Source organism: Phalacrocorax carbo, chromosome 2, assembly GCF_963921805.1.
Source record: "Phalacrocorax carbo chromosome 2, bPhaCar2.1, whole genome shotgun sequence".
In the NCBI taxonomy this organism is placed as follows: Eukaryota; Metazoa; Chordata; class Aves; order Suliformes; family Phalacrocoracidae; genus Phalacrocorax; species Phalacrocorax carbo.
Window position 1 is genome coordinate 1488837 of NC_087514.1, and position 27794 is coordinate 1516630.

Here is a 27794-nt window from a genome sequence, read left to right on the forward strand (position 1 = left end):
TCCCTCCCCGCGGTCGTTGGTCCCCCCCCTTTCCCTCCGCCGCGCGTGGAACGCGCCGCCCCCACAACCCCTCGCGCGCGGCACGGCGCCTCCCTTTGCCCGCCGGAGGCCGAACGGAGCGGAGGCGGCCGCCGCCTGCCCGGGCCCAGCGCTGCCGGTGAGTGCTGCGCCCTGCGCGGGGTGGGGGTGTTGTGTGTGTGTGTCTCTCGTTCCCGCTCCGTGGGCATCCGTAATGGGAGCTTCGGAGGTCTCTGAGGGGTTCCCTCGCTCCTCTCACAGCCCTGGGGTGGGAGGCGTGGAAGCCCCATGTGATCTGAGGGGTCTCTTCCTGGGGGGGAGGTTGTGGGGGTTCCTCACGGTCTGTGGGGTCCTTCTCTTGTCTCACAATCCCCAAGAAGGGTCCTTTCGTGCTCTGAGGCCGGGAGAAGAGGGTTTTGGGGGTACCTCGTTATGGGGGGGTCCTCTTCCCTCACAATGGCGGGAAGCAGGGGAGTTGTGGGGGACCCTCAGGAGTCTCTTCCCTTGGTACAACCTCAGAAGGGAGGTTGTGGGGTTCCCCTGTCGTCTATGTAGTCCTTTCCTCTTTATTCCTCCGGGAATGAGTAGCCCCTGCCCCCCAGTTATCTGTAGGGCACTTCTCCCTGTCCCCAGAATCCTGAGGGAGAAGGCTTAGGGTACTCCTGGACTTTGGGATTACTTTTCCTCACTCTTAAGTCGCAGGAAATAGTGTGGTGATACACCTCTCCATTCTTAGTAAGTGTGAGAATAGGGTTATGGGAAGGCCACCCATTCCTTTTGGGGGTCTCTTCCCCCCTCACATCCCGGGAAAGGACGTTGTAGGGGGACCCTTTTTGTCTGTGAGCCCCCTTTTCCCCTTTTAGGCTTAGGGAAAGGGGGGTTGTAGGGTTCTTCCATCTCTGGGGTCTCTTCCCTAGAGAGGGTCGAGGTAGGTGGTTGCAAGAGCACCCTGTTACCTGTGTAAGGGCTGGGTTGGCCGGTGCTGGAGGTCTCCATAAACCTGTGCAGCTTTTGGGGTGTGGGCAGGATCCCTCTCTTCTGGGGTGCTTCTTGTGGGGGTACTCCTACATGGAGCCTCAGTCTCAGATGTGATTCCTGTGCTGGTAGGGAGGGGATTTTAGGGGACCCCCTGTTCCCAGCACCTCTGAGTGCTTTGGGGGGGTCTGCTCTTTCCTCCATTTCTCCATCTTGGCAAGGGTTTGTGGTTGAGTCGCCTGCTGCAGAGGGAAACTCAAGCTGCTGTCCTGGCACAGAGCAGCTGGCAGCCCTCTGTAACTGAAGCAGCAGCTTGATCCAGCCCATGGCCCAGCACCCTTAGCTGCAGCTCCAAACTTGGTGTGTGAACTGGGAGCCCTGTACTGTCAGGCCTCCCTGTTGTCCTGCCCTTGCTCTGTAGGTGCACCTGGGCTCTGCTCATCTCACCTCTCCATGTCCTGGTGTTCCCAACCCCTCTGGAACCTTAGTGGAGCCTCTGACAGCCCGTCCTGCTCTTTTCTGCTTTTCCTTTTTGTTTCAACGACAGCTCACTCGGGAGGTATCTGTTTCAAAACTATATTTGGGGAATGGGCAGGGCTGGGGAGGAGTGGTTGTGTGGAGGCTGCTGATGTGCTCTCTGGGGGTTGTGAAGGATTACAGCAGTAGCTAAAGTTGCTGAGGCTGCTGCAGTCTGTCATTCCTCCCCTCCTCCCCTGCCGGTGTTCACCGAAATCAATATGCGTTTGTTCTTTCACGTTTAGATCATTGACGCTTTGGGATTGATTGCAATCTGATGTTCACCATCCTGTCGTGTTCCATATAGAGGACAAAATAACTTTGCTTGGCTGTATAGCTGTAATTCTTTCCTCTCCTTTTTTAGGTGTGCCCTCTTTCTCCCTGACCTTGCAGGTATGCCTTTTTTCTCTTCACCTAAGCTGTTTTCAACTACTTTGCTTTTTCTTGTGAAGGTAACTTCTTTCCTGTCTTTCCCTACTGCTGATTTCCCATCTCCTTGATTATCTCTTCATTAGCAATGAGTAGCATTGTTGCTTGAAGTGAAGAGATATGTTTTTAGGTGGTCAGGGTTGGGAGATGTTGTTTCCCCGGCTAAAGGTTAACGTGGAGCTTCATGTTATAGCAAAGGTGATGAAGGTGGACCTTCTCCTGACTCTGTGTACTGCTGCTTCGAGGCACTGTGAGTTGGGGGAGAGCCAGTTTAGGGAGTTAAACCAGCAGAAGAGCAATACTACAAGTGTTAGTATTTTCTTTTGCTTTAGCTGCCTGTGTTGACTCAGTGCCAGTGATGGGGGGGGTGGATTTGCTCCCTTCAGCTGCAAGAGGCCATCAGACCCTCTGGTGTGAAATCACTCAGTTCTTTTAACTCTGAATCACCAAAAAGAAAAAAAGTGGGAGGCGGGGGCAGGGTTGATGCCCTTACTGTAGAGCAGGTAGGTATGAGGCAGCTGTGTCTAACTGGTGCCCATGTCTAACTGGTGCCCAAATGCCTTGCTGAAATGGCACAAAATTGCAATTTTGCCCCAAAAGGGCTGCAGCTGTAGCGGTTTCAAGCAGAGGGAGAAGCATTTCACTAGGAAGGTGTGGGCAGTGCAGATGTCTTGAGTGTGGCATAGCTCAGGTGTTGGTCTGGGGCTGTAGAAAGGAACAGACTGGTGCCTGTGGACCTTCTCGCTCCCCTCTCTGCTCTGTCTCTGACATCAAATGGGCCCTTTTTGGGTTTTCTGGGATTTATTTTTCAGGCTGCTGCTAGGATGAGTGTTCAGGAGCTTCTGGTGGGGAGGCTGGTGTGACATGTGATAGGACAGGAGCACTAAATATATAACCATGTTGGCCTGGACCAAATCAGCTGTGCCAGGGCGTGTAAGCAAATATACAGATGGAGGGCTGGGGTGGGGGAAGAGTGACTGGTGTTGCCTTGATTGCTGCTTGCACCTGCAGAAATCAGGACTTGCCTGCCTAATTTTTGGGCCTGCATCCATGGAGTGTTTTTGGGGTCAAACCACAGCAAGCTGCCCTGCCTCTATCATCCTGTGGCCCCCAGTGCCACCTGATGCCCATTTCTGATGAATAAGGGAGTTGAAATGTGACTGTAATCATGCCCTCTTGCTTATGACTTCAGAAAGCTGCTGTCACATCCCTCCAGAAATTGGTGATGGATGAGATTTGCTGCTCTTGCTCATCTAAAGATACTTTTTCAAGACTTTTAGAAATATTTTAAGCTGTTAAAATAACTTCTGGGAGAGCTGCTTTTCAATCGTGGCGCTGCCTGACTTACTTGCTGTGCCTTGTTGGGAGCTGATGGGTCAGCCTGTCACACAGATGAAATTATAACCACAGTTCAGTTCCAGTGCAAGAATTGTGCAGGGCCTGGTGGAATTTAGCTCTCTAGGAGGCTGTTGACAAACTATTTATGACCTGACTCCCCCCAAAAAACCCACATATTTATTTTATAGGCTTCTCAATTCAGGAGAAATGAGTTTCTCATGGACAGAAGAGAAAGAGTTGCTTTCAGTAAACCAATAAATGGAGTTGACTTAACTTTCTTTCTTTGGCTCTAGCCTTAGGGTAATGTATTGTATGCTTTTATTTTACTGACTCTTTAAAAAGTAGCTAGACTTAAGGGGATAATACAGCCAAATAGCTGAAGTCCAAAGCTTATTTTGGATTTACAAAACAACAATAGAGACCTTCTTATTGCCTGTTTTTAACTTCATGTGTTTCCCTGCAGCACTTGAAGTACAGCAGATTTGTTTTGGCTTGAAATACTCAGGAAGGGGTGACAACACCAAGCCCAAAGCTCTGAAGCAGTAGCTGTGATTAAAAATCCTTCTTTCAGTTTCTTTAAGCCCTTTTTTAACGGCCTAAATGTTGACCTGTGATTCTTTTGTTATGTGGGAATATTTAGTTATTTGGCATTGATAAATATTAATAATAGCATTTGCCTTTCCAGTGGCTTTATGCTTTGTAAAACACCTGATAGATTGTCTGCACTGTCACTGGAAAAGCAAAATTACCCTGGCTACGCAGGAGCTGCTCTCTGGTGTGTGGAGTAAGAACCCGCCTTCCATTTTTCTACTCCACTCAGATTTGTGTTTCTTAAATGCTTTTTGTAAAGTTTGCTCCCTCTGTCTCAAAGTATTAATTTATCTTTGTGCTCAAAAAATGCTTCACTTCTAAAAAATGTTGCTAGGCAGCGGATGAATGTGGTCTCAGGAGCGGTTAGAGGGAGAGACCTTCTGGGCTTCCAGCTTGGTTCTGAGTGTGTGCAGACTGATGGGTTCCTAATTCAGCTCAAGTTTCTGTGCTCTGATTTTTGCCTGTGGAGAGTGTTCATAAAACTACAGCATGTTCTTTTAATTTTAAAACTTTCTGTTTGAGACGATGAAGCGAGTAGTTGAGAATATCAGGCAGAAAGCGTTGAAACAACTGCGCAGGCTATGGTTTGGTGCGGTGGTAAATCTCAGCTGCCTCAGACCAGCCTGAAAGCAGCATGGCATACAGTGCAGGCTCTTAGAAGCCCAAGACAGGTTAAATTGCTTCCTAAACCTTTGAAGAGGTGAATTTGCCCCTCCAGACTTTGTCAGATCATGTGTCCTCCATTCTCCCTTCGTACTGCACTTTGGCAGACTTGGCTGAAGCTGGATTGTGAGCTTGTGTCTTGTCTGGAGTAAATTTTTATGCTGGGAGAACTGGTAGTGCTCTAGTCTTTAACTAACCGGTGTTAATGGTCTGCAGCTCCCATGTCTCACTGGACTGTCTCCACAGGTGATGGCTTGTGTAATTAAAATCCTTGTATATGCCTTTTCCAATGTTCCTCTGGGAAAATGTGTGAACACAGAGTAGAACTGACTTTTTTCCCAATTTTGGCTTGTGTTTGTAAACCTTACTTCATTGAAAATCTGGTCTTTGTCATAACTGAACCTAAGGTTTGGCCCCCTCATGGGAACAAATAAGGTGCTGCAAGTATCTTGGCCTTGTCTTTGGAAAATGGTATTACTGCTTGTTGAGGTAAATTCCCTTCACGGAGGTTTTTCCCTGGTAATAATCTTCGTTAAAAAAAAAAAAAAGCACTTGAATTCCTGTGGGGCAGATTTGATGGGGAATGTTTGTGGTCGCTTTGGCTTGGGGGTTTGTGTTACTTCCTTGCAGAAATATGCTTTTTTTACATGTAATGTTGAATTGGTGACATGAGAAGCTGCGCCTCGCCAGGCTTCGTAAGCGTAGCCTTGTAGATATGGCCCTTAAAGCCTTAAATTCTACCTGGGGGTGTTCATGTGTCGTCTTGATGCTTCTCCCGAAAAATTAGTAGGCTGAACATTGGCGCTAGTGTTTTATTTCTCTCTCATCCCTAGAATGTTGTACAGATTGCTGACTTCTGGTGGAATTAATGACAATTGTGTGACTTCATTATTTTACACCATTATTTTACATCAGTAATTTTACATAAATTATTACATTTTCAGAATTCAAGTATGTGCTATTGGTGTTTAGTTACCTGAAACTGGGGGACCTGAGCTTCGCTTTCGCACCAGCTGACGGTATCGGTACGGCAGGTTGGAAGCCTCTCTGGCTGCTTCCCTGTTGTGATGAGTAGATCCTTTTGGATATGTATATTTTTTATTGCTTGTTATTTAAAATTAAAAGCAACTGAGTGTACGTGGTGTTGGTTGATGAAGATAATGTAGTTGTGGAGAGTTAACCAGCTCTAAGTTTAATTAAATGTTTTATGTATGGGGGGAGTTAACTACCTGGTAATACATTTGGCTGTTGTTGTTCCGTGTCCTTCCTGACTAGTTGTTGCGTCTCTAGAACTGGAAGCTTTCTCTAACTTTATCTTTTTTCTTAATGCTATCGTAGGAGCTAAAAAAGTAAGTACTCCCAAGTTGTCACGTGGTTTTTGCGCTTTCTGGAAAATCGGGGAATATAGGCATTGATCTGATACTTCTTATTAGACAGAGTAGTGCAGTTTTCTGATTTTTCACTGGAAATAAGTGTCTTTACAGGTTTTTTAAATTCACTTGTCTCACCTTGATTAAAGACAGTTCTTTGATTTGAGAGAACCTCCTGATAGTTGAGGTCCTCAGTAACACACCTCACCCTTGAGATGAGCAATGTGGGAGCTGCAACTTCAGTGCTTGAAGCTCTTTGCTTAAGGACTTGAGCAAAATCACCTATAATTAAAAAAACCCCACTAAACCCCAAATTTTAGTCATGTTTTTTGTCAAATGGTCAAGCTCCTTCGATGTGAAATGTTAATAGCTGTGATGCAAATTAGATATTTAAAGGTGTGATGGTTTCAGCTGTATTGAGTCATGTCTGGGAGGCTTGTTACACCCACTAGAGATTCTTGCTGGAATAGTTTCAGTTGTAACCTTGGAATATGATAACCCCTGCATTGGGTTAATGAAGTATTCTCAATAAAAGATCTCCTTGAAGGCTTTATTCACTTACAGACTGTTTTTTCCTTGGGAGAGCTCAAATGAATGTGAATGCAGAGGCAAACAGAGCATGCCAGGCAAACGCAGGAGTCTGATCTTTTTAGCAGTCTTTATCAACCTAAGTAACATAAAAATTCCGATGTATTGCCTTCACCCTTTTGCATGCCCTACCTATGTATTTTCAGGTGCGTGCTTTGCTTTCCCTGGGGATTTTGTGCCGGCAGGTCGCTGCGCTAGATCCGGTTGGCCGTTACTGTAGAACGCGTGCGCTGCAAAGCAGTGCCTTTGTGCGCAACGCCTTCAATTTGCATCATTTAATCCTCTTCCAGTCTGCCAAATGACTGAAATGCAGGTATCGCCCTAGCAGGTGTTGCCTTGACTTTGACGCTACCCTCCAAGAATCCCATTTAAATTGGCATCTCCTATAAAGATTATTTTTTTAAAGGCGATTATGTTTGCTGTGTAAGACTACAAAAATATCTTAAATTATTTGTCCGGCAGCTGAGATGATCAGGAGCATGAGGCTGCCTCAATGCTTTTTTTTTTACAGCAGGAACATGTCCTTGTACCCCAGAATAACTTGTGCAGGCTCTTTAGTGGCACTGCCACCCGGTTATCGCTTGCTTGTAGTGTTGCTCCTACCTTGCAAAGCCTGTGCTTCCAGCTGGGCTGTTTTTGATGTTGATGGTAACAAGTAGGTTAATTTTTATTGAAAGCACTGGTTTGTTTCAAGTTGTCTGTAGTAAGTGTTTTATTGTCCCATAACTGGTGTAAAATGCAAGAGAAGAGCGTAAAGTAAAATAAAGACTTCAAAATGAATTTCAATTTAGATATTTTGAAATGTTTTGAGCTGCATCAGTGTTTTCAGCAGCTGGTGGAGGAGCAGTTTCACAACTCCAGTAAGAAAAAGGTCTATTTTTGCTTTTCCTAGTAATTTTTATAATTGAAATATAGATTACACTGCTTTAATATTTTAAACTATATAATTTTAAATTTGAATGTTTAAACAGGCAAAAGCACGTTTACTTGTAATAATAGTTTGGTTTTTTACTGTTCTGTCAAGCCCTGGACTTGAGGCTTGTAAAATCTTCCAGGAACTGCAAGTCATCAACTGAAGTCTGGAGGACATTTCAGCTGTGTGTGAATTTTATTTGGCAATCTGTCGCAGATAAATTTGTAGCTATAAAACTTGCAGCTGTTGGTAGCTAAAGAGAGAGCTGGCTTATGGCTACTTCATTGCGGACCTTTTTTTAACTCTAGGGATCTGGCCACGTAGTCACGTTTGGCAGAGGGGTAGTTAACTACTCACTAGATATTTGAGCAGTACAGTAAATTCTGTACTTGGAAACGTATTTCCCATCCCATTTCCAGTAATCTGCACACACTAGGAGCTGCTTGATTTTTCTTTTTACCCCTCTAGTAAAGTATGACTAGGGCAGGAAAACACAAAGCAGGTGCAATATTTTTCATTTCAATACATTTTTCCTTTTGTAAGCTAATTTAATCATGAGATCTCCAGCTCTTGGTCCATTTTAATTTGCCAGTAACTGTGATTTTAAACCACAACTTGAGTCATAGTTTTTCAGTGAGCTCCATCTGCTGGCTTTCTAATAGCAAAACACAACTAAGTGTAAGCAATGACCTCTAAAGATACTTGAGAATTGGGGCATCTTTCTTTAGCCTGTCTTTCCAAAACGGTGCCTGGTTGAGAATACCTAACAAGTAATTAAGGACTAATCTACTAACTTGGAAGTATATCTTACACATTAGCAGGGACTTGAACAAAATCTTGTTGTTTTTTTCCTGTCAGTTGTCTTCAAAAGTAAAATTTGAAGTGCTTTCAGCCAGTGCCTTTATTTTTAAATAGTAACGTGCAGAATACTTGTGTGAACAGCAGAAGTATTTTATGAGGAAGGTTATTTCGACTTCAGAAACCAGATGCATTTAAGCAGTTTAATTTCTTTGAATTAAAATTTATAGCAAAGGAAAAATGGAACTAAACGCTTAGGCTCTTTACCATAAAAAAATAATGGCATGATAGCTTTTGACACTCTTGTATTACTTAAGAAATTGCTGAAGTCTGATGCATGCCCTTGCTTTATTTAGTTTTGCTGCAACTACATTATTGTGCTTATCTTTTAATGCTGCCACTCTTTGGAAGATGAGGACAAGGAAGCCTCCCTGCCCGGTAGAAAAAGTGTGGGTAGACAAGCACAAATATGATGAAGCAGAGAGACTGCATTACGAAAGAGAAGCAATGCTAGCTGCTGCGGCCCCTGAGGAGTGCCAGGAGGTAGAGGCTGTAAACGGAGTCTGCAATGACGACTCTGTTGAAAGCGAGCTCAAGGGAGACCTGAAGAGAGCAAAGAATGGAAAGAAACAAAGGAAACGGAAGCGTTCTCCAAAACCCAAAAACGTGGCCTCCAAGTTAGACTCTGTTTTGACTGGTTTGTTAGCTGACTGTGTGTGGTTCGACAAGCCTTTCTATGATCATGCTGAGAACGTGTACAGGAAAAAAATAGTGGATTATCAGAATGAGGAGGCACCTGAGGCTGCGCTAACTGCTGAGCAGTCCCCTTTAGTGGCCAGGTCAAAAGCTGTCCAAGATGTTCCTAAGCCAAGGATGCTCTCGGCAGCTCAGTCCTGCTCCCACGGTAGTTTGTCTGCGTGTCACCATGTTGTTCAGGGTGTCTGGGTCAACAAGTTTGACTTTGATAAGGCCGAGGAGGTGTTTATTGAAAAATCACAGTTCTTTGTTCCTCCCAATATCCTAACCATCCCGTCTGTGTGGACAAACGCTGGCAGTGTTGGGCTGAGAACGCCGGATGAAGGCTATGTTACAGCACTGCCTACTCCTGCTACGCCAAGCTTAGCTCCAGATGCCGTTGCCGATTCCGCTTCTTCCTTCGTTACCAGTTTGCCCGGCTCTGTACACCAGACGGTAAATGGTAAGCCGCAGATTTCAAGCTTGCAGGCTCTCATGTCAGAGGTGTGGTTAGAGAAACCTCTCTATGATGATGCTGAGAAGAGCTTCTATGAGAACATGTTTGATGGTAATCCGTCGGGTAAAGTCAGACAGCAGCAACGTGGCTGCCCTGAAGCACTGAAGAACCACCCTGAGGACAGGAAGAACCACAGTGTTGGAAAGGAAGCGGGCATCAAACACGTGGAGATGGCCACCGACTCTCTGCTTCCCAGTGATGCTGAGCAACCTCCGCCCACCTGCTTTTTTCTGCATGAGGACAGCGAAACTGTGTGGCTTAATAAGCCGACATACGACAGCGCTGAGTCACGATACTATGCAGCTGAGGCTCTGAAGATGTCAAGAGCAGGAGAGAGGATGGGGATGCAGGAAACCACAGTAGTAAAACTCCCCCAACCAGCTGCTTATGCTTCAGGTGTACCTGCGCCAGAAATGAAGTAGGAGAAGTTTATTCTGGGGTAACACTCACACATGCAAAACTGCTGGGTCAGGATTGAGCTGAAAGAATTTGCATGTGTAGGAGACAGGCGTCCTTTGTGTCTGCAGGACCCGAGCGTGCATGCTGCTGTAGGGAGATGCTGCTCCTGAGCCATGGAGCCTGTTTGTGGGCAGGGTAGCTGGGGAAACTTAAAGGAGCCCCCTTCTCGATGCATACTGGTGGCTAAAGGTAGTATTTGTGTGGTGCCAGAGGTTAAGCCAGGGCAGGTAAGTGAGTTAAGGTTTGACCCCCTGCCTCTTTACATGGGGGAAGCCTGGGGCTGTGCTCCTTTTTGTATTCCTATTACGTACAAAAAGCTGTAAAAGTGAGAAGTTGGAGGGAGTAATCGTGTGTTTTAAACAGGCCTGCCGAGACAGCAGCGGATGGAATGTTTCATCTTTGAATTTGAGGAAATTAGCGGTGGTTATTTGCTGTGTATTTCTGTTAAGATGCTGCAAGGTCCTTCAGAGAAGTGGTTATCCCCAGTTCTCCTGCAGAGCGTGTAGGCTGGTCGTTGAGCTCTGTGCAAGACACGGCTACATTTGAGCATTGCTACCAGCATCTGGCTTGAAGGCGGCTTGGGGGTGATGGTGAAATACAATTTAGGGCATCAGTCTGGCGTCAGCATGTGCTGTGTTTGCTTCGTTGCGGGAGAGGGTTGCCTTTCTAATTCATCAGACCGTTTGGTCTGGAAGCTGCTGTTAATTTTAGGACAGGGCTGACTGGATTACAGCTTGTTTGATGGGTGTGTGTGGAGCTGGGCAGGAAGAGTGTGTTCTCAAATTGTAGGTGACCTTCATAGTTGTAACTTGCACTTATAAATCAGTTTACAGACAAATACTTAAAGGCCTCTTTTTAAGTGCAGTATGATACCATGGTTTCTGTGTTAAAAATGTGCTTTTATATATGACTGCCTGAACCCTGAAGCACAGAGGGCTGTAATGACCTGGGAGCCTGTCCAAAGGCCAGTGCTTGGATGTTATTTTGCAGTGACTGGTGTTCTTGGGGGGGTGGGGGGGCGTGTGCTCTTGGAGCATCAGCCCTTATTTCTGACATTTTGATCCTTGAGTTTCTTAGGATTTGCTGGAGAGTTTTAATATCTTTACGTCAAGTGATACAGGGGGTTACAGACAAGCTTTAGAGCATGTCTGCCTTTCACCCTGTCCTGTTGGGGATAATTCTCTCTTCAGTTTGACAGAACTAGATAGTTGGTTGTGCCTTTCACCTTTCCCCAGGAAAATCTGTGTGTCACTGTAAAATATGTGGCCTGTAACTGGGTTTCTCAGTTAATGATACTGGTTGGCAGCTCAAGCAGGGTCTTGGGGAGCTGAGTACTGGAAATGGCTTCAGTGCAGAGGCCCTGTATTATGGTGGCCTCTGGTCTCTTCTGAATGGGTAGGCAAGAAGGGTGCTTGTTTTACAGAAGACTCACTGTTGGCTTCTGTGGAAATGTTTTAATGGAGAGCTGCAGGGTTTTGAGCTGACAAGGAAAGGGTTTACAGGTTGCTATGAGTTGTGCTCTGTGTCGTGTGGTGGAACCTGGTAATGGGGCTGCTGTTGTGATGCTCTGTCCCTGCTCTCACCACCTCCTCAACCTGATGTTGGCTCTGTAGCTGTCCTCTGGCTTGAAATAAGGGCACGTCCCTGAGGTCCCTTCCAACCTGTGATACTGTGATCTCTGGCTGATGCAAGAGCTCCATCATTTGCCTGCAAGTTAAGAAATGAAACAACCTTTGGAAGCTGCTGCACTGAAGTAAAAAAACACCATTTCACAACAGTGTGAGGATGTCTTATGCTGTTCCTACTTGTAGTGACGGGTGTCTGTCCCTTGCAAGTGTTGCATTGCTGATAATTTTAATTCTAAAGAGTTGCAGTAGCTTCCAGAAGGGCACGAGTGGTATTATCTGTGGTGCTGTTGTAAATCGTGTGTGTATCTGGATTCCTGGAGGCTGGTCGGTGTTAAGCGGTGTGTTGGGCTGCTCCTTACAGGAAGATTTGGTGGTGCACCTAGTGAAGCATGGCCTGGCGAGGTATAGAGATGTGTGCTAGCCTAAGACAGCCAACAGTTGCTGCGAATGCAGCCAAGTCGTGTTCAAGGAAGACTGAAACGTGTTTAAATTTGTGAGCTGTGGTGTCAGGACTTGCCTGTCACGTACGGAGTCCTCCCTCGTTGGCACGCTGTAGCCTTTGGTGTCACCATGGCCAGGTGTCTTAAGAATTAAAAGTATTATTCCATTTTTGATTCTCATACGCAAGACATGTTTATTAGCAGCAGATTCCCGTGTGTCTAGCATGATCTAGAAAATCCTGCTCTGCAAGCTTTTTTGTGGAAGAAGGTACAGATCAGCTGATTTTATTCTGTCCCCACTTGGTGTCCTGTCACTAAATGCAGGTCAGGCAAGGTGGGTGGGTGATTAGACTGCCCTGCTTTCTTAATAAGATCCTGTTTACTTAAAGCTTTCCACCAGAGTAGAAACCTTCAAGCAGAGAGCTGCAGGCATAGCTCTATGGGGGAAGAAAACATTCTTCTGACAAGCTCATTGCAAGCTGCTAACCTTAAGTACTTTTGGGAACTCACTTTGGGTTTTTTTCTTTTTCCTTTCTGCAGAAAAATGGCAGTCGACTACTTTTTGCATGAGAAGATCTGGTTTGAGAAGTACAAGTATGATGATGCTGAGAGAAGATACTACGAGCAGATGAACGGGCCAGTTAGCAGCTCTTCACAACAGCAGGTAATGCTTGTTTTCACATGGGGTTTAGCAGAATGCTGGAGCTTTAAGAGCTAGTATAGAGCAGACTAAAGAACACTTGGACGTGCACTTCTGTATTATTTCCACTCTGGGTGCTGTTTTTTCCAAGTATGAGTGTCTTCTCCAGAGCTCCTTAAGCCTTCCTCCAGTTATGACCCCTTTTGCCTTTTGAAAGACCATCTTCTGTGGACTGTGAAGAATTTCTTGAGTACCACCAGTGTACTGTGAGATCAGACACCCTTGTAACAACAGGCGAACCAGTTACAGGTTGCAGCAGTTGCTCCTAATCTTTTCAGGCTGCTATGACAGAGCACGGATGCTGTCTGTGATCTAACGGAGGTATGGTTTGAGCTGTAAGCCCGAGAGCTGCGGTTCTGTTGACTGGGCTGGGAAAAGAATTGACCTGTCCTCATTCAGCCAGGGAAAGATGCTGTTTCGCTGCTGTTTTGGAGCAGCTAAGATTTCCTTGGCAAGGGATAAGGGATATACTGGGTATCTGAGTTGCCTGATGTTTGAAGAGAGGCACTGTGGCTCCAAAGAGACCAGGAATTATGTTCCTCTCTTTTTACTCCTTCAATTATTCAGTGTGCTCCTGCAGAAGAGTGCATCGCAGTACTGGTGAGTTGGGGGGAGCAGGTGGAGGGGGGGAAGCATGGTGCTGCTGCAGCACACCTGAGCTGAAATAGTTCAAGCTTAAATATTAGCCCAAAATTATTACTGTTTAAAGGTGCAGAGCTATCGTAACCTCTTCCTGCCATGTAAAGAGCTGTTAACTGCTTACGCATTTGGTTGGTTATGTAGAAAGCTGCTTAGAGTTTTAAATGGCTGTCTTGCAAGTGTTTAAGGGGAAGCTTTTTGCTTAAGTAATAGCTTCTAGGCACACTCTGCCTATTTTTGCTGCCCATGCTAGTGTAGTGGTAACAGAGCACCTAGGACACGTGAATAAAAATTAGAAGCTAGAGATAAGTGCTTGAAGTAGAAGTTAAAGTGCAAACCTCTGCAGTGCTCTTAGAACAGTTAGGCTATTTCATGCCATGTGAGGAGCTTCCAGTGAAGAAGTTCTGCCTTTGAGAGGTGGTGTGAAGGCTCTGGGGGAGATTCTGCAGCAGTTTATCAGCCGCTTCTCTGCAGAGAAAAAAGATCCATGCTCTTTAAAATCTTGGCTTGAGGGGAGTTTCATGTCTCGGATCTTGCTTGCGGGGTTGCAGTCTGGGAGAGGCAAGAAGCGAATGGATCGTGGAAAGTGAATTTGTGCCCTAGGAAGGGAATCTTCAAATCCAGGCAACCAGGAGCATGGAGGGGGGAAAAAAAATCTTGTGCTGCTGTACCCTAGGTCGTACTTCTCTGGATAGAAGGCTTCGGTTAGGGCTGTCACTTCTTGCCTGAATACAGTGACAGGTAATACAAAGAGCTGCCTAACTGTAGATCTTAAGGAGTACTGAAGTGACTCCAACCCTCTGCCTGGCTGGCAGCTCTCCAGACTGTTCAGGGTAATAATAAAGAATTTAAAAGCTCTTGACTGGATGATCTCCTGGACATGTGGCCTGATGTTACTGGGGATTGCAGTCAGTGCTGCTTGATTTACAACCAATCCTCCTTGCAGCTAATTTTGCAGTACTTGCTGAATCATTGGAAGGGACTCTCCCCTACTCTTACCCTCTTTTTCTAAAAAAAACCTTCCCTGACCAGTTTCCCATGTTTCATATTTTTTAAAAAAAATCTTGGTTCTTTCTGCACTGTTTGCAGGAGAACGGAGCCAGCACGATCCTACGCGACATTGCCAGAGCCAGGGAGAATATCCAGAAATCGCTGGCCGGAGTGAGTACCCAAGCTCTCTCACCAGCTGGCTACCTGCAACCATTTTTAGCTGTGGTGCATCTCACAGAACTCCGCTGTGACCACTTCATAGATTGTGTGGCTTCTTATTTTTAAGTTAGAGGAGAAGACTAAGGTGTGCAGCGCTGTGTACCGCCAGCGTAGCTCCATCTGACCAAGAGGACCCTTGCTACTAGAGTGCATGCTGCTTACCTGCTTGCTAGCCTGCAGTGCTTTTTAAAACTAACTGGATTTGGGTTAAAAATCTTCAACTGTGCTTTTCTTTTTCTTCTGGTGGAATGCTAGAGCTTGTTCCCACAAGTCTTACCTGACAAGTTACAAGTCACTGTTAAAATAACCTTGCTGAGTAGCAAAGCACTGAGCTGCCAGCGGGAGTACGTGTGTCTCTCTTGGGGTACACTGAGCTGCCACCTTCTCTTTCCTGCTCTGCTTTCAGTTAGGGTATGTGCAAAAAAATGGTATCTTCCATCTGCTGCATCTAGGGAATTCAGCTTGGCTACTAGCTCTTAAGTCTGGACCATCCTGCAGAAATTCAGTCACATCCTTTCTGGAGGTTTTTGTGCTGATATGTACAGACAGCGTTGTTAAAACTGTTTAATTTTTCAATAGGAAGCTGAGTTCTTAAACTCATAAGACTCATAAACTCTTAAACTAATAAGTGGGCTGGTTTCACGAGTCAAGGAAATTCACAGAACACAGCCCATGTGCCTTGTTTTCTTTCCTCTGCGGTGGGACTACTACGTACATACTTCTGTCTGAGGGTATCCATCCTTTATGTTATATTGATTTGGCCTCATAACTCCTCCTTGGGATATTTAACACCCTTAGTTTCTGACTAGATCAGTACAATAACAGGGAATTGAGCCTTTCTCAAGGGGGAATATTGCATATTCCTCCTTAACACAAGCAGAAAGTAGCCATACATTTGGGGTGAACCGACAGAATTAGGCTAATTGCTTTCCTCACAGTGGTCTCACTTGTTGAACTCAACGCTACAAAAGCAACTTCTGCAACCGCTCACGTGAGCCACCCAGGATACTCAGTGCTGCACTGGAAGCTTGGAAGTGGATGCAGGGAGAGCAGGGCAGATTTGATGGAAGGATGGTGGGAGAGGATTAAATTTGCTTTGGTTAGATTCAGTGGCCCTGAATACAGCATGGGAATCAGTGGAAAGTTGGGGCATCTTAGTAGTGTTAAAAACAACCCAAAACATGTTGAGGAGGGGAATACTTGAAAGTTTTCTAGTGCTAGCTTGTTACTTTCAGGATCAGTATTTCAGCCAACAGCTTAGGGAGGATTTTTCCTGAACTGGCGTATTTAAGTTCAGATCTGAAATAACACATTTGGGCTTTCAGTAGAGACTATCAGGCCCTGTCAAAGACTTTGTTCGGACTTCAGTAAGGCAAATGTGGGGAAATGAGCCCCCCCATCCCAAACAGGGATGTTAAATGACTTTGGAAAGATGTTTGCAAACTGGGCAAGGTCTAGGATCAGCTGCTTCCTCCAAGGCCTGCCTCCTTCGGGAGCAGAGGCTGGACGTAGTGAGTTAGGGGCAGGAAACCTAAATACAAATCACCTGGCAGTGCTGCTGGTCTACCCTGAAGGCACATTCTCATCTTGCAGAATGGTCTGTGGTTTGCCCAAGATGAAGAGTTTCTTGCCCTGGCCTGTGACTCCTGCTAAAGAGCTGCTTTGTGTGAGAAGCATGTCAGTTTGGATCGTCCAGGTCCTGTAATGGGGAAGACTGGGGGAACTGGCAAAGCACCAGACTGATGCCAGGACAGAAATTTGAGAGTATAAAGTCCTTTGCACCCCTATGGCACTTGTTGGGGTTAGTGCTGAATATAAAAAAATTCATCTGCTGGGATTTTTTTTTGTTCTTGTGAAGAAAGCTTGGTAGGCTTGAGGATTTAAGGTCAGGACTGGGCCATAGGGCCTTAAAACTGGAATCTGGGGTGTTGCCAGAAGTGAATTGGGACCCACCATTGAAGGCTTGAAGGAACAGCGTTATGTACTGCACAGCTAACGAAAGCACTGCGCACCTTAGTCTGTGTTGCTGTCAGGAGCACTCCTTGATTTATCTAACCTATAGGTGCTGTTCTGCTCCCAGAATATGCAGTTGCTTAGATAAGCAGAGCACATGGCAACAGTGACCTCCTCCTCTCCGTTTGTAGTCTTGTTTAACCGATCGTGCCTTACCCTGGCTTATACGATACCCCGGAGAGCTCACCTTTTAAGTTTTTCCACGCATTGCCACATCTCTGCACTGGAACCTGAAGCAGTAAATCACGGTCGGATCTTCTGTGTTAATGTGTGAGTTAGAAAGACTGAGCTGTTGAGAAACAAGCCTTCATCAGCTTATGTAGCTTGTGTTTCTGAAGGATCATCGTTGATCTTGGACAGCGGTGCCTTAGGGCGGGTTTGCCTTTAGAACATGCTTAAACTTTGTTTTTATGTTTCAGAAAGCCAAATTTATACTGTCTGATCCACAGAACAATAGCAAAATATGGTTTTATGGTGAGGATTTAGTCTTCCCTTCCACCTGAACGTGCCGAGTTATTGTCAGGAGTCTAAAGATGGAGCAAGTGAAGGGTTGGTTCTTGTAAGATGGGAAGATGGAAGATAAATGCCTTTCTTTTGCTGAGAAATTCAGCCAGGGCTGGTTTCAGGTCTGCTTCAGCTGGGTGATGTTGTTCTGATGTGTGTGAAGGAGCATTAGAAGGGTTGAGGCAGTGGTTTGTACCTCCCGAAGGAGGGTACAAAGCTCTGATGCTGGAAACATTTGTTTGCACATACCTTTCATCCTGCTTTGCATGGTCATCTCTGCTTTAAACAATCTCTCCAGTTGACATCTGCTTGATCACTAATGCTTTTCTAGATATAAAGTTGTTAACGTGTGCAGTACTGCAGCTGGTGGCATTGAGACCACAGGTGGTGAGAAATCTTACAGCTGGGGACCTGAGGCATGGAAAAGATTGACTTGCCTGAGATCGTAAGGAAGTCCAACAGAGTGGGTAACTGAACTCTCGCTTCCTACACCCTCCCCAGGGCCTGTAACGAAAGGGATGTCACTGGGTAGGTGACTGGTGGGGGAGTCTGAAGCTCTGTTCTTCCCCTCTCTGCCCAAGCTCCCTCTTACAAAGCCTCTGTATTTGTGTGTTGCCTGTGTGTGGGTTTCAAACAAGAAAAGCTCCCAGAAAACCTCTGATCTTGCTAAAGTGTTTAGAGACAGCATTCAGAATCACATCTGTGTGCAGGGGAACTGTCACACCTTCTGTAGGACACCAGCCAGGATCCATCCTGCTGGTCTTAGGCGAGGGGAAACCTTCTAGTTTTCAACATTTCCCCACAGTTCAGTTTTGTATATCTGACCACGGCTAAACTTTCTGTGTTTCCAGAGCTCAGGTAGACCGACCTGAGGGGAAGGAAGGGTGTTTGTATCTCTGCATGCACAAAATAAGTTTATTTTTTGGATGAAGCTGTGTTTTGTGAGCTCTGGACTGGAAAACCTACACATCGTGTCTGTAACCGTGCTTGTAAAACCTGCGTGCTGTTCTTTGTAACTGGTTAAGTCAAGGGGAAGGGCTTGATGCCTCCAGATACTTCTGGTAGTGCAGGAAGTGCCAGCTTTCCAGCTGTGTCTGTTCCTTGGGCCTGACATACCAGGGGAAGAGATTTTACCTGTAGTCGTCAGGCAGATTTCTTTAAGTTGATACAGAGAAGGTAACCTTTTCTAATGTTTTCTTCTTCATTAGTCAGTGTTCTTGTCTCTGATTTTTAGAGTATGTTTTAGTCAAACTTTAGAGAGGGACAAATGTTGAAAGGCCTTTGAGGCTGAGGATTCTGTTTTCTACCCTTTATAAGCAAGAAGTCCCAGGGTTTTAATTTGCTTGGATGATTAAATTTATATGCAGTCCTTGGTGTGGTTCTGGGCTTGCTGAGTGCTTCAGCTGTGCAAAATATTTTGAACAGGTTGCAGCACTGTATCACTTGTGGGTTCAGCACAAAAACTATGGCTTAAGCTTAGAAAAAAAACAGGTTTTAAGAGCTCTGACCATGAGACAATATGCAGGAAGTGACTGGAGGGATGCTCTGGAACTTTTCACCTTTGGGATTTTGAATTACTGTCCTTGATAAAGTTCATAACCACTCGTGTTGAGCTTCCTTTTGGCACAGTTGAGTCAGAAGAAGAAACGGTGCTTGGTTGTGCAGAGGAAAAACCACACTGTAGGTAGTGAGTAGCTTAGGCTAGTGACTGCATCTCTAAAAGGTTGAAAAATCCTCACCTTGGGAAAGCCCACAGTCTCATAAAGGCAATTTTTCCATAATTTCTGAAAGGGTGGCTTGAACACCTCGCAGAATTGGGAACTTGGTTCTGTGTTGTGCCTCTTAGACTGTGCTTTACCCAGGTTACAGGTTCCCAAAGGACAGCTGGCCCTGTTTGTGAAGACCTTTAATCTCTGTTTGCTTGATCCTGGGGCAGCAACCCTCTCTTCTTGCCAGCTGTGCTAAGGCTCACCCTGCCCTGGGATAGGCCAGGACTAACAAGTAATGTCTGAATTCCACATGTAAATGCTGTGCTGTGCCATGTCTGTGAACCCACTTTGTGTTGTAAACCTCCCTTCTAAACAGGCGTGAAAAACACAGCACGGAGGAGCACGTGAATCCTGGTTTAAGATTAGCTTAGCATATATAACGTGCTGAATCCGTTTGTCCAGGTGCACGACACTGAACTGTTCACATGGATTTTGTGGGTGTTTAACCTTGCAGGTGCATCCAGGTTGTTAACCAATCTTGCCATTTCTGCAGAGACCTCAGTAGCAACTTGCAGCTGAGAAATCCTGGAGGGGAGATGGTTCCCCAGGGAGCCACCCAGATATCTGTGCTGCAGCTCCTCGAGTGCCTGTGCTACCTGTATTACTGCCTACTGATGAGCAGATGCAGACTTAAAGGCCCCACTGAGAATGCTGACTCTTCTCTGCGCTGCTTTAGCTGCATTTGCAACCTTAATGTCACCTCACCTTGCAGGCTCATGTCAGCTGGCAAAGGAAGGGTGGAAAGGGAAGGAATTTGTGCATCGCAGAGCTCTGCTTTGTGCAATTCCCAAATGGCACCTGACAGCAATATACAGCTAGGTTTGTATCCTAGTATTTTGTTACTCAAAAGGTCTGTTGAAATAACAAAATGTTTTTTTTCCCGTGCTCTTCCTTGTTGAGAACAGCTTCATGCAGGGCAGAGTGTTTCCAAGTCCTCTCGCCTTGCTCTTGCAAGCCATAGCTACAGCATTTTTGGGGAAAACGGCTGTGATCTTCTCAAACCCTCTACATGACACAACCACACAAGGCTGGCAGGTTTGTCCTTGAGCTGGAGGCCTCCTGCCAAGCTGTAGGTATTTCTCCTGTGGGACTACAGGGAGGAGCAGAGCTGACCTATTCTGTGTGAGGCTCCAGGATGGCAGCTGACAAGTGACAAGGTAGATGGTGCTGCCTCGGTTTAGGTTTCTAATCTTTGAGACAATACTAACAGGGAAGAGAAATACAGAGGCACAGCTGGCTTCTGTGGAAAATGCTTCCACTAAGCCAGGGTTTAAAAGCGGGCTGTTCTGCAGCACCTAATAGGCGTAGCTGTGTTGCAGCGTCTCGAATATCCACAGTTGTGCGTAGGATGGCCAGTTACTTGGGCAAAGGCAGAGCCTGCTGAAATGCTTCAGCGTTTGGCTTGAAAACGTGACTAGGGCTTCAAACTGCCAAATGTCTGTGGTTCTTGCTGTTCGGCTGAATCAGCAGGCTGCTTTGGGGAAAAAAAGAAGCAGCTGTGTATCTTTTTGCAGGTGACACAGCTCCTGTGTTTGATCATGACTCAAAACAAGTGCGTTTTCAAGGGGTGGGGATGGATGTGACTATTGCCAGAATTCACTTTTCTCTGAATTAACTTAGACCTTGGCCCTGATGGTGCAACTAGAACAAGAACGGGTCAGGCAACGAGTTCATCTGAGGTTTAATTTTTTCTCCTTGGTGTATAAAGCTAGGTCTAGCCTGGTGTGGTGAGCCCACCGTGGCTAGCAGCCTCTCTTCTGGTGGTGCATGTGAGGATGGAAGCTCTCAAGTTGTTAGTGCAGGCTGGTGTTGCGCTGCTTAACTCCCCCCATGAGATGCATTAGTGGTAACCGGGGACTTGTTAAGACTCTTGATAACTTTGCATGTGTTTCTGCATCTGTCAGGTATTAGATTTTATCTAACAACAGGAGAGCTAGCGGAGACTGCGGTGCGAGCCCCAGTAATGCGTGCGCTTGCTTCCCCTCTGGTTTTACAGGTTGGGAGTTGACTGAGACCATGCCCTAGACATCCCATCTAGTTCTGCCACCCAGCTGCGTGATCTTTCTGCAGACACAGATGTTTAACAAGTTGATGGCAGAGTTCATGGATAAATGTTTCTGTGCAGGCTTTGTTTGGTGTGTAGCTGGTGTGAGGCTGTATCTCGTTGCTTCATGATTTGTCCTGCATGTGGATCTACTTCCTGCACTTGAACTGCCTCTTCCAGCATGAGTGAAATCCTTTTCTATCTGCTGTGTTGAACCGAACATCCCCCAAACCTTTCCCCCTTTGCAGCAGAAGACAGTTCCTCGTAGCAAAGAAGCTCCTTCTGCCCGTCCCAAGAGGCAGTCAGGCCGCTCAACTGTAAGTCACCTGCGCACGGATGGAGCTGGTTGTGTGATTTGAGAGGACGTTGTAGGGCAAGGACAGCCCTGCCTGGCAGAGGCGGACCAAGTTCTCCTTCCTTACGATGAGAAGCATTTGGCCTTTGGCACGTGGCCGTAGCTCACCCTATCTAAGAGGATTTATAGCAGGGCATTTAGGTCTCCCAGCTCGTTGCCTGGGGACTGCAGATCTGCACTCGCCTTCCTGAGCCTGCATCCGCTGCAAAAGCTGCGTCGGAGGTTGATTTCACGGTGCTTTTGGCCTCCGGCCTCTACCCCTTTTTGGGTGGGTGGAGAAGGGTCTCTCTGACCTTCCTGCCAGGAGCAGCTTGCGCTGCTCCGTGGGGCTCCCAGGGCCAGGCATCTTCCAGACCTGCTTTTCATGTGCCACAGATTCCTCATCTTAACCCCTTTATTTCCCTCCCTCGATCTTAAGTGAGTGCCGAGATCTCAGAAGCCTGTCAACTGCAACCAAGAACCACATCATAATTATATGCAGGGTGCGCTTCAAACAGTATAAATTTCCTCTATTGTTGTATTCAGTTACAAAATGACATTTAAAGCAAAGAGTGAAGGCCTGTTATTTTCTTTCCCTTTGTTGTTTTGAATTTATAGATAAGGGCCTCCTTAAAAAAAAAAAGTAAAGCTCTTTTTTGCTGTTAAATACTTCTGAAGCTGGATCATTATAATTGCTCCCGCAGGGTGCGTCAAAGTAGTTTTAAGTTGTTTTGAGAGGAATTAAAGGCCGGACTGGGGAAGGTGGGAGTATAGAAGTGCCGGGATCCCTTTCCAGCTTTCAGTGACTTGCTGTGTGACGTTAGGCAGGTCACTTCTGTGCTCTGCGCCTCAGTTTGTCTGTAAGAGGAGACCAGCTGCCCCATTTAAGGGGTTTAGCATGAAACTTTGAAAACTTTTTGTGTGTTTAGTGGCGGACTGCGATGTGAGACTGCAAAGAATGGCTTTATCCTTTGCTCATCAGTGCCAGCTGAAATTTCTCGAGATACGTTCCATGCTTCATTCTGTAGAGCTAGTATATTCTGTTTATAAAGCCTCTAGAGAAAATGTCCTTAGACTAGCTCTCAAATTTTCTTCTTCCCTGAAGGCATGACTCTGCTTTGCTTCACTGAACCACTGAGCTTTGGGAGTAGGTGAACAGATTAGTTTCATCTGTTTCCCTTGTTGCAGAGCGCAAGCACAACCTCTTCTGGGCCTGCCGGTGACCAAAATGAACTCCTTTCCAGAATTTCTCACCTGGAGGTAGAAAATCAAAACCTTCGCAGTGGTAAGTAGGAGAATCTTCTGGCACGAAAGCAAAATTGGACGGGGTCCTGCTTCTGAGGGGTGTATCCCTTACTGACTTTGTCTGTCACCAGGTGAGCATGTGCCAGTGTCTTGATCAGAGCTTTGCAGATTTTCCTCTGACTGGGGCAACTGGTGTTTCTAAAGCCCACTTGGAGCAGGAGCAAATTTGTCCTGACTTGAGAGCTGATGCAGAGCCTACAAGATAAGGTTCTTTTTTTTTATTCCTGCCCCCCACCTTCTCTTCTTGCAGTTGTTGCAGACCTTCAGATGGCCATCTTCAAGTTGGAAAGCCGCCTGAATGCTCTGGAAAAGTCATCTACCTCCCACCAACCCTCACCGGTTCCTCCAACCCAGGTGAGCTTTGGCGAGGTGCTGTTCCTGAATGCTTCGCAGTCAGGGTATTTCCGAGGTCTCCAGGTTGTCTGCTGAGGATGGAGAGATGCTCATAGTTAGGAGTTTGCAGCTCTTCCAGCAGTTTTGGCAGCTGCCTCATCATTTTTCCCAAATAGTACATATATAGAGGAGTGTTCTGCCCTAAGACCAGCAAAGAAGCTACGTTAGAGATTTCAGTGAGGGAGAGTCGGTGCAGATCTGTGAAAGTTTGGAGTTAATATATACTTGACTAGCACTTAGCCCACGGTGCTGTGAGTTTCTTAGCACAGACCAGGCAAAATGCCACCCCGTTACAGCAGATAAGCGGAGTTGGCAATACCTTCCTTTAACAAATGTCCCCTACAGTAATGCATTTAAGTTAATTTAAGAGAAAACTCTGTGGGAGCTGAATGTGTGGCACCGATTTCACTGTCATCCACTGATGAGGGGAGACCTCCCAAGGGGAGGAGGAGGGGCAGGCGCTGATCTCTCCTCTCTGGTGACCAACGCCAGGGCCCGAGGGAATGGCAGGGAGATGTGCCAGGGGAGGGTTAGGCTGGGCATTAGGGAAAGGTTCTTCCCCCAGCGGGTGGTGGAGCCCTGGAACAGGCTCCCCAGGGAGGCATCATGGCACCAAGGCTGGCAATATTCAAGAAGCACTTGGACAAGGCCCTCCGAGACATGGTGTGAATTTGGGGTTGTCCTGTGCAGGGTCAGGAGTTGGACTCGATGATCCTTGTGGGTCCCTCCCAGCTCAGGACATTCTGTGATTCCATGATTTGCTCGGTTTTTGTTGTACGGTGGAACACACGCTACCAGTGGTGCTGGTGGTCTCTGCAGTGAGCTCACAGAATGCGCAGGGCGCCCTCCTCGTGCTAGGGGAAGACACTTGGTTGCGTTCCCAACTACCACCCCGCTCAGACTCATATGGTCTAGTTATCCTGAGCCCTTAGGAGAAGGATCAGCTCCTGGCTCTGTGTGCTGGTGGTTTTTGTTCTAGGAACATAAGTATGGCCATACTGGTCCAGTTCAAAGGTCCATCTGGTCAAATGTCCTACTTTAATGGCCGATAGCCGATTCTTCACACAAATCGCATCGTGTGGGCTGCGTTCACTGTCTTGAGCAATGTAGGCTTCTGTTCCTGAGCTTCTCCTGAGCGCTGCTCTGATTCAACTTAATCTTCTCCCCTTTTTCCTTAATTCACACTTGAATGCACGTCACTCCAACGAAGAAAGTGGAGCCGTTCAGTGTTCCCTCCAAGAAAGTGGAGCTCCCTTCTGCTTCACCGGCAAAGAAAACTGAGCCAGCTGCTGCAGAGGAAGATGATGATGATATTGACCTCTTTGGCAGTGATGATGAAGAGGAAGACCAAGAGGCTGCCAAAGTCCGGGAGGAGAGACTGCGTCAGTACGCAGAGAAGAAGGCCAAGAAACCGGGTCTTATTGCCAAGTCTTCTATCCTTCTGGATGTGAAGCCGGTGAGTAACTGAAGTGGGGGTAGCTCCTGAGGGAGGCTCGATGTCTTGTGCTGCAGGAGGCTGTAAATCGTCTTGCTCACCTGAGCGGACTGGGGAAGGCAGGACCTGCAGATTCCCAAGCAAGGGCTCAGAGCGAGGTGGGATATTGCAGCTGGGATCTGTAGCCTTTGCGCTGCTGCCCTGTTCCTTGCACCGTGGCAAGCGCAGGCCATTATCTGAGGATCCCCTGACCAGGACTAGCCCTTTTCCTTTCTTCAAAGATAAAATAAATGTCCTAAAAAATGGGAATAAAACCTGTCTTTTATTGAATTGTCATGGTAGAATAAAAACTCTGGGCTGGCTAGTGGTCTGAGAGATGCCCTCGGTAAAAATCACTTCAAAGTGAGCTCTCCAAAGCGGTTGAGTTGCTGCAGGAGGAATCTCCCTTGCATCTGCAGCACCTCTAGGTAGAATTGAAACAACATGCTGTGCAGCAGTGCTGCAAAGTCAGATTGAGCTTGGCTTAACCCATCAGCTAACTCTGAAAACAGTAGCCAAGAAAGGGCAGTTGGGATCAGCTGAAATGTGAATTTCAGTGCAGTGTTGAATTTTAAGTCACTGGACGCCTCTTGGGGCTAATGGTGAGCTCTAGGAAAATATTAAAGTTCATACGTGATGCTCTTGCAGTGGGATGATGAGACTGACATGGCGAAGATGGAGGAGTGCGTCCGGTCCATCCACATGGATGGGCTGGTGTGGGGAGCCTCCAAGCTGGTCCCAGTTGGCTACGGCATTAAGAAGCTCCAAATCCAGTGTGTGGTGGAGGATGACAAAGTCGGGACAGACATCCTGGAGGAGGAGATCACCAAATTTGAAGACTATGTAAGTTTTTCAGTGACACACACAAGTGTTAAGCTTTGGTGGCTGGGTACTGGAGGAGATGTCTCCCATCCCCATCCTTCTGTGGAAGTGGTAGCAGGAGCCCCAGCCTTGTGCCAGGTAATTTAAGGCCACACCTCAAATCCTGTGTTCAGTTTTGGGCCCCTCGGGACAAGAAGGCCCTTGAGGTGCTGGAGCGTGTCCAGAGAAGGGCAGCGGGGCTGGGGCAGGGTCTGGAGCACAAGTGTGCTGGGGGGCGGCTGGGGGAGCTGGGGGGGTTTAGTCTGGAGAAGAGGGGGCTGAGGGGAGCCCTTCTCGCTCTCTGCAGCTGCCTGAGAGGGGCTGGAGTGAGGGGGGGGTTGGTCTCTGCTCCCAGGTCACTTGTGATAGAACGAGGGAAATAGCCTGAAGCTGCATCAGGGGAGGTTTAGGTTGGGTATTAGGAAAAATGTCTTTCCTGAAAGACACTGGAAGAGGCTGCCCGGTGAGGTGGGGGAGTCACCGTCCCTGGAGATGTTCAAAAAACGTGTGGACGTGGCACTTGGGGACCTGGTTTATGAGGCCTTGGTGGTGTTGGGTTGATGGTTGGACTTGATGTTCCTAGAGGTTTTTTTCCAACCTTAATGATTCTGTGAGTGTGCTGACTCAGTAATGCTCCCAGCCTCGCTGTCAGGAGGGCAGCAGGCCAGTGTGTGGTGCACCTTTGCCTACTCTTTTGCTTGTATTTAGACTAAATCAGGAACTTTAATCTTAATGTTGCTAGAAACTCTTAATATGATCTTCATAGGCTGGACTGTCTAAAGATTTGTGCAGTAACTAGCACAGTGCAGTGTCCTGTTGTGACTGATGTTGTAAGGAAGATTAAATAACAGTCCTTAAAGGTTGTCTCACCACGGCCGGGGATCTGAGACACCTGGGCTGTGCTTGATCTGTTGGAGCGTTTCTAGTGTGTGCTGGGAAGAAATCCCTGGTGTAAGTGATTTTGCTGTCTTAAATGTCTGAAAACACCTCGGTGATCTCTAGCTGCTGCTTTTGTTCTCTTTCAGGTGCAGAGCGTTGACATTGCTGCTTTTAACAAGATATAGAAACAAAACTGTATCTCTTCTGAAACTGTAACTAATAAAGATCAAGACTGGGAGTGCAGATTGGGTGATGTTTTTCTCTGCTGAATGCAGCTTTCACCAGAGTGATTTGTTGTGAGACTTTGGGATATTTCCCTTTCTTGTTCCCTTCATTAAAGGAGAGGTCTTGAGACAGGGGTGACCTATACTTGTGGGGTGGAATGAAGGTCTGAGCGGCATCTTGTCTGAGCAGCCTGTGCTGAGGGTGTCTGCGCTCTCCTTTTTCCCAAGGTAGAAGCCCTGCTCAGGCTCTGTAAAAACCCACAACCCCCCCTGGACGGATCACCAGGAAGCGTGCAGCATTGCTGGTTTGGGGCTGAATTTCCTCTCTCATTTCCCCTTGCTCCTCTTGATACACCCTGCACGGGTCACTGCAGCTGATGGGTTGGTTTGTTAGAGCCAGGGCCGTGCTGTGTGTGGCTGGTGGAAAGGGGAGCGGCGGCATTTCTAACTGTAGGCAGGTGCGGTGCATTGCAGTGCTGGAGTCCAAGGTCAGGCTAAGAGCTGTCAACAGGGGAAGGGCCGTGGGGTTGTGCTGCAAGCGCCGGGCGAAGCCGCAGCAGCCAAGCGATGATGACTCCGCTGCTGTCTTTCCTGGCTGTGTGTGGTGCCCTGAGCATGCGGTGCCTGGTGCGGGGACAGTCGCAGCCTGGCTGTCCTGTGCAGGGGTGTGCAAGCAAGGTTGGGCATGCACTGTCCTGTAAGCCATCCCCGGAGCACCGTGTCCCCTGTCTGCTGCCATCCCTGGTGTCCCATATCCCTTGTACCACCCATCCCTATGCCCAGTGAGTCCTATGTGCCCCTCTCCCTGCTATGGCCTGTGTCCTCGTGTGTGCCACTCCCCTGGGCCATGTGTCCCTTAAGCCACCAGTGCCCCAAATGGCTGCTGTCCCCAGAGTCACTGGTGTTCTGGGTGCTGGTACAGCTGGGGCCATGTGTGCCTGGCACTGGGGGTGCAGCATGCCATGTGTCCCCTGTGTGGTGACAATCCCAGTGCCCCATGTCTCCTGTATGCTGCTACTCCTGTGCCCTGTGTCACCTGCATGCTGCCATCCCTGTGTGCCCCGCGTCACCCCTGTTCTGCCATCCCTGCGGCCACATGTGCCTCTTGTCCCATGAATGCTGCCATCCCTGTGTGCTCTGTGTCACCTGCGTGCTGCCATCCCTGTGTGCTCTGTGTCACCTGCGTGCTGCCATCCCTGTGTGCCCTGTGTCACCTGCGTGCTGCCATCCCTGTGTGCTCTGTGTCACCTGCGTGCTGCCATCCCTGTGTGCCCCATGTCACCCCTGTTCTGCCATCCCTGTGGCCACATGTGCCTGTTGTCCCATGAATGCTGCCATCCCTGTGTGCCCTGTGTCACCTGCGTGCTGCCATCCCTGTGTGCTCTGTGTCACCTGCGTGCTGCCATCCCTGTGTGCCCCATGTCACCCCTGTTCTGCCATCCCTGCAGCCACATGTGCCTCTTGTCCC

The 27794-nt window shown here is 47.3% G+C and overlaps 1 protein-coding gene across 5 annotated transcripts; it reads left to right on the plus strand.

Moving 5' to 3' along the window:
- On the plus strand, nt 1-26345 carry EEF1D (eukaryotic translation elongation factor 1 delta). Of its 5 annotated transcripts, XM_064441981.1 has the most exons (10): nt 72-157; nt 1874-1902; nt 12519-12642; nt 14407-14478; nt 21105-21173; nt 22379-22475; nt 22746-22849; nt 24099-24344; nt 25011-25205; nt 26249-26345. In XM_064441981.1, the coding sequence occupies exons 3-10, from the start codon at nt 12523-12525 to the stop codon at nt 26285-26287; spliced, it is 942 nt and encodes a 313-aa protein (XP_064298051.1). In that variant the 5' UTR covers nt 72-157; nt 1874-1902; nt 12519-12522; the 3' UTR covers nt 26288-26345. The 5 variants fall into 5 exon arrangements, with proteins under 5 accessions (XP_064298050.1, XP_064298052.1, XP_064298053.1 ...); XM_064441980.1 differs by lacking the exon at nt 1874-1902 and having other exon boundaries at nt 1-157; XM_064441982.1 differs by lacking the exons at nt 1874-1902; nt 21105-21173 and having other exon boundaries at nt 1-157.
- The last annotated feature ends 1449 nt before the right edge of the window (nt 26346-27794 follow it).